The sequence below is a fragment of the Belonocnema kinseyi genome, chromosome 6, assembly GCF_010883055.1.
Source record: "Belonocnema kinseyi isolate 2016_QV_RU_SX_M_011 chromosome 6, B_treatae_v1, whole genome shotgun sequence".
In the NCBI taxonomy this organism is placed as follows: domain Eukaryota; kingdom Metazoa; phylum Arthropoda; class Insecta; order Hymenoptera; family Cynipidae; genus Belonocnema; species Belonocnema kinseyi.
Genome location: NC_046662.1, coordinates 63,075,320 through 63,081,794, shown reverse-complemented (window position 1 = coordinate 63,081,794; position 6,475 = coordinate 63,075,320). Strand labels below are relative to the sequence as shown.

General features: G+C 33.3%; 1 protein-coding gene across 1 annotated transcript in view; it reads right to left on the bottom strand.

Moving 5' to 3' along the window:
- Positions 1 to 5,717: 5,717 nt before the first annotated feature.
- Positions 5,718 to 6,475, bottom strand: part of LOC117175421 — a 15,235-nt gene continuing 14,477 nt past the window's right edge. The window contains exon 3 of the mRNA XM_033365128.1: positions 5,718 to 6,358. Within this exon, the coding sequence (XP_033221019.1) occupies positions 5,718 to 6,358 (641 nt within the window). The remainder of the gene's footprint in view (positions 6,359 to 6,475) is intronic.

Here is a 6,475-nt window from a genome sequence, read left to right as displayed (position 1 = left end):
AGTAAAACGTCAGTTGACGCCAGGTTATCCGTTAAGAAATTTGTTAAATTTCACAAAATTGTATCCAATTTTCTGGAGCAAGCGGATTATTTATAAAGGTAATTGAATTATTTTGTTAATAAGTGATCATTGTTAATATTCTTCAACGTTAATGTTAAATCAATGTTCTAAACCGGTTTCATAGGTTAGGATGTCACGTGAAACCTCTGAAATTTATTTTATTACTTGTAAAAAAACCTATGCAAACTAAATTACGCTTAAGGTAAATTTGTTATGCAATTTAACTTTAATTTCTCACAATGCAATTTCTTACAGAAACTTAAGTATCATCACCTAAATTTTAGTACTTAAATTGAATCAATGTTTGTAGTCAATATATTTATTATTATGAATGCAGATCTAAAATTGAAATTCCAACATCTTTTTACAGGTGGAAATAAGTGCTGACAAAGGTTCTTATCTCTCCCAGTTGGTAGAATATGTTCGTTGTGGTAAAAAGGCTCCAGTAATATGCGATCGAGGAACCCAGTCAAAAACCGGTCGGATTCCGACCGGGTTACCCTATTTGTATCCGGGATCTGATCGGCTAACCCGGCCGGGAGCCGACTGGGTACCCCCGGCCTGGATCCAACCAGCGCAGCGTGACGAAACCATTCAGAATCCGACCGGGCAGCCTGACCAGATTCCGGATACAAGCAGGGCAACCCTGCCTGAATCCGGCCCGAACCCGGGCATAATTTCTATACGGGTATATATATATAATTATTTTAATAATAAAAAACATAAGACAAGCGAGTTTTGAAATTGTAGTAGTGAATAGTACTTTTGAAAGAATAATTAAATTAATATCGGACTTTACTGCTTGATAACGAGAAATAAGGACAAAAAACGTTACTAACTAAAAGTAGTAAAAAATTACAGAAAATAGTTTCCACATATCAAATATAACAGATAGTCTTTGGCCAAAAACAATGCTTTTTATCAGTATTTTAATTAGACAGCAGATAAAATATATTTAGATTAAATTTCATAACAGATTTTGAAAGTCTTTCATGAATATCAAGCTGACATACTGTAGGATGCAAAAAATATGCAATAATATATATTTACAAACATGATTCTATGTGTTAAATCTTATATTTTTTATACACATTTTTTAATATAAAACTGCCTGAACGAATAAAATTTTTTTCAAAAATAACTTGACGTTTTCAAAATAATTTACTACCCCTCGAAATCATTCAATATTATGTTTATTTCAGGAAATATAATATATGAAATATTTTTGGAAAATAATTGCTTAGACAATTAAAAAATGGTTACAATATATACATATATATATATATATATACATAATTACATAATATTTTTAAAAAATTACTACTCCAAATAATGACCAACTATTACATTTTAATCAGAAAATACGATTATTTTTTAGATTTTCTGGGAATAAATAATATTTTGAATAAGTTATATTTATTTAAACAATTAAACATTGATTAGAAAGTCATGGAAAATATTCGAATTGTCCAGGAGTAATTATTTGTATAAAAAAGGCGACATAAATTGCTAAAAATTAATATTAATACGTAAAAATGTAGTTTTTGGTTCATATTTTAGGAGTTGCAGGGGGTGGGGGTGAGGGTGTTTTAAAAATAAAAGTTGGGCTCCGCGTTAACTCAAAGGTGCTTCCTCGTTTTGGAAATTTCTACGAATTCTGTATCAATAGGTCAACTGCTAAAAAAATTTAATACATACACATTCTGGGTGTTCTAAAATAAATTCAGACGCCTATTAATTTATAGAGCGCAAATAAATTCGCACTAATTTTGAGTTGCGTATGGTTAAAAAATATATGCATAAAATCATAGATATACTAAAATATTATGTTCACCAATAAAATTGAGAATAACCGCTAATGATAAGATGAGAGTATGAAGAATCATCATCCTTTATTTATCAGAGGAACAACTGATTAATTTATTAATGAAGAATTGAGTTTAAAATGTAACTAATGAATATTCGAGTACTTCTTTTTGTTATATAAGACTATAAGCGTTATCTCATCAAATATAGGCTTCAAGCGTATCCTACTGAAATGTGTACATTTCATGATACAGTTTTAAGTAAGACGCTTTAATTACTAAATTTATTTCAATTTAAATTTATACTTTTTTTGTCTTTTTCTTTGAACAACGCAATTTTTCTAGAATATATTGTATCATAATTGCCTCTTTTCATGAGAGGTGCTTAAACTAATTTAGCTATCACAGCACGCAAGTGCAAATTTTTAAACTTGTTTAAATTTAATTTAGGGATGGTCTACACGTAGCGATAAAAACTTAGCTATTTGTATCAAAATTTCGTTACAAATAGTATCTTTTCTAGATCCGCCTATTAATATCGAAAAAATTTACCTATTTGTACCTAGCTTCTTTTTTCACTTTTCTTTCTTTTCTGATTTCAAGGGTTTTAAATTGGTTTCCAAGAATTTTAAAGATTTTAAGGGATTTTAAGTTATTTCCATGAATTGAAGCATCTTTTAAAAAATTTCATACAATTTGTTGGCATTTAAATGGATTTATAAAGATTTTATAGTTTTTTAAGGATATCAGGGGATGTGAAAGGATTCCATTGAAAGTGTACATCAGATTACGCTATTAATTGTCTGATCGTCTGAATGTTACCATTAACCCTCAGACGGCACACTTCAACCCAGCCTACGTGAACAACACACTGTGCGAATTGGGATTTTGTAATTTTATCTGAAGATTTCAAGATAAAAATAATATTCAACATATTCATATAAAAATATAAGTTTAGTATGAAATTTCTCTGTCAATCCTTTGGAGTAGCTTAAATTTAATGAAAATGATTATAAGTCATAAAGAATTATTATAAGAAAAAAGTGTTTACGAAAATTAGACATTTTTAACAAAGAATCTTAATTTTTCAAAATAAAAGGTATTTAAATAAACTTAATGCGATTCCGTTTTAAATAGATGTTTTTTGTGAAAAAAATATGTCATTGTGATTAAATTATATTAAGCGAATGGATGATTGGTAAAAACATTTATCAGTGATCAATGTCAGAGCGGTGATGTGCGATGTGATTGTGCGTTAGGAAAGAGTAAAGTAATAGAATGTTTAAAGTAAAGAACAAAGCTTTATTAATTATGTCTTAGAAAAAAATTAACATTATTTTATTGTGAAATTATTGCCCTTATGAGAAACCTAATTGAACATTGCACATTAAAAACATTACAGTCAAAATTGTTGCCTACGTCGTCTTCAGACTCTTCTGCTAATCCCTGTAGAACAGTCCTAGAACTTTGCAAATTGTAAAGACGTCCTTTCTCCACCATTCTTAATATATATCAAAATATTGCAAAAAAAATATTATATCAATTTAGAGTCTTAAAAATAGTGAGAAATTGTAACGTTTGTGCTATTCATGCAGTATTTTTACTGACACATGAAATGTTATTTATTATATTTTATAATTTTTTTTTAATTTATAGACATGGTTATGAAGAAGTTCACTTACCTTTTTATCAAATATCTTGTTACAGACGAAAAACAACGTTTTGTATTATGTATTTGCGGGGTTATGGACATATTTAACATGATTGGTAGAGACCTTGAAAATAGTCCTAGAAAAAATACCAGTCCTTTAAAATGTTCATTGGTGCGAATTCGCACTAGTGTGTCCTTTACAGGTTATGATTGTTATCATTGCCGATATAAAAGACAACATTTCGATATCTTCATGCTAAACGCCTAGCGTCGTTATGTGCCAACGCAAAACGAGATTAGAGACTTATGTCTGCAAACACCAGGTTAGAGAGTTTAGAGTTGAGATACAGATTCATTTTAAAGTAGAAGTATGGAATACGTTTACGTTTAACGTATCGCCGTTATAAAGGCAGGCTTGGAATCAAAACGAAGGGCCAATGACAAAGAAACCGAACACGTGCTCAGATATCGGATTAAAAGCAACTGCATCCAAGCGGAGGCGTAACAATTACGCCGAAAGCTGAATAACATCTGGGTGATAGTATCAGAGCATGCGGCCTTATCTTTGAACGCGTTGCCCTACAAGATTAGAGCAAAAAATTACACGTGTGGTTCAAAACGATCGAACGCGCAAAACACTTGACAGTGGGTCAGCAAAAAGTGCCGATCAATCTTGAGGTTAGAGTGATGGGAATAATTTGAGTGGAAACACGACGATGAACTAGCGAGACGCTCACATAAAGTGGAAAAATCTAATCAAAGATAACTTGCTAGACTGCTACGATGCCAGCATTAACCCTGCTCAAGGAAGCTTTATTGCGCGTATTCACACTCTGTGTGGCCAGAAACACTCATAGCATCAGAACATTTCGGATCCGAATTTGCAAAATTAAGAAAACTGGAAATGTACACAGAGCGTTTACCCAAACGCTGTATGATAAAACCTCGAACGAAGAGTAGAAAGCGAGATTAGGATCAACTGCAAAAAAGCCGGCCACCTCCGAGAGATGATAGCGACTTCATGACAAGGAGGAACATTAACATCCAGGTTTCTCCCAATATCTGGCTGAAATAAAGGCGTCCCTTCGCGAGGATATTTCGGGGAACGGGGACGTTTGGACTTTCAATTGCTCACTTTATAATTCGGCTAGAGTTTTAGCTGATTTAAATTGAAGAAAGTTTCTCGCTGTATCGCATGTTTAAAGATCTCCCTGTGTTAGATAAAAATCTACCCAAGCCTTACGAGATAGAGACTTTTCAGAGAGAAAAGTATACAAGATCGTTCTGCGATTGTACATCACGCGCCGACAAGACGGATGCAGAATTCTAAATATTCAATGTCTCCGTGACCGAATTTGTCTTGGTAGAGCCTACTTCGTTACAAATGGAAAAGATGCTTTTCAAAAAGTGATCAGAAAACAGATTCTGATGATGCTCAGTTCATCAGGACTTAATTCAGATACATAGAGTCACATTTTCTCATGCCAGGGTGGTGTCATTTCCACATTAGTACATCCTGACCGCATTTTACGTCAAGAAGTTCCCAGCGATAAGTGCAGAGTGTGACATAGTTACGCTACGTACCTAGAAGGCATACTACCCAGGTGTCCCTAATGAAATTTTCATGGAAAGTGGCGTTAGTCAGCTTTTATCTTTCACGTCATCTCGGTGGTAGAGGTTATTATTAATGTTATGTTGAGTTGTACTGATTGTTATATCGAAACTTAGTGACAATGAGATACAAGCTCACATCCCGAAGAGAGCCAGGAATGCGGCAGTAGAATTAATGCAGAATTCAAAACTCTTTTTTTACTTTTCGGTGAGTGAAAGTATACTTGTCATACAGCAACGCGTCAAATAAATGGCAAGAAACGAAAGGTTTTGTAGAGACGCCGTGCCGTTTGTTGTTATTCGGCTATTATCTACTTGTAAACATATTAACATAATTCCTAATGCCACCATGTACTAATCTTAACTAATCATCTCGCCCTAGAGCTTCAAAATCTAGTAATTGGTCACACAATATACTATTTTTATATATTCTTAAAAAAAAGAATATGGGGAATTCACAAAAGATTGAAGAATTGAGAATCATAATAAACTGACTCTTTTATTATAATAAGCAATTATTTTTAACATTTCGTTCTGACTTAGGATCACAAAAAATATTATATTGAAAGTATAAGTTTTTTTCAAATCATTTAATTGTGCGGAAGAATATCGTTAACATTTATTATTCTAAAATTCTTTGTGATTAGATGTCGAGTGCCTAATGGAGTTTCATTGGCTAATTCTGGGGACAATTCAAAAACCGTGCCATTACTCATGCTAATGCCCATCCTCCGTGTTCCATCTAGATTATATATTCCACGAAGAAATGTATTATTTTCCATTATTGCAACAACTACATCAGTGGATGTTGTCAAAACATTTCGTTCCTGTGTTGGCATGGGTCCAAAGTGACGTCCTGCCCCCCGCAATCTAATTGGTTTATCAGCAGGAAAAATGAATCTTTGTATTTTAAATCGCCGGTGCGGGTTGATGTGGGGAATAAGCCGAATAAGTCCACGGTCTTCAAGTTCAAATCCAAGTATAAGCAATGAAGAGTGCCTGACAGGAGGAGGCCTGACAGGAGAAAATCTTACATGAGGAGACCTTACAGAAGAAGACCTTACAGGAAGAGGCCTGACTGGAGCAAACCTAATAGGAGGAGGTCTGGACCTGGCACGAAGCAGAATCTCTGCAGAAGAAGGAGGCCTGACCGGAGAATGTGGTCTGGCCGAAGAATTAGAAGTTAGAGGACGAGAATCATCAGAAATAGGGTCTCGAACAGGTAAACACTCTGCAACCAAAAATATAGGATCACATTTTTTATTTATTTCTTTATTTTACAGCCCTGGTAAAAAAATTCATATTCAATTGCACAAGATCTGATGTGCGTATAGGTTTAAAAAATATC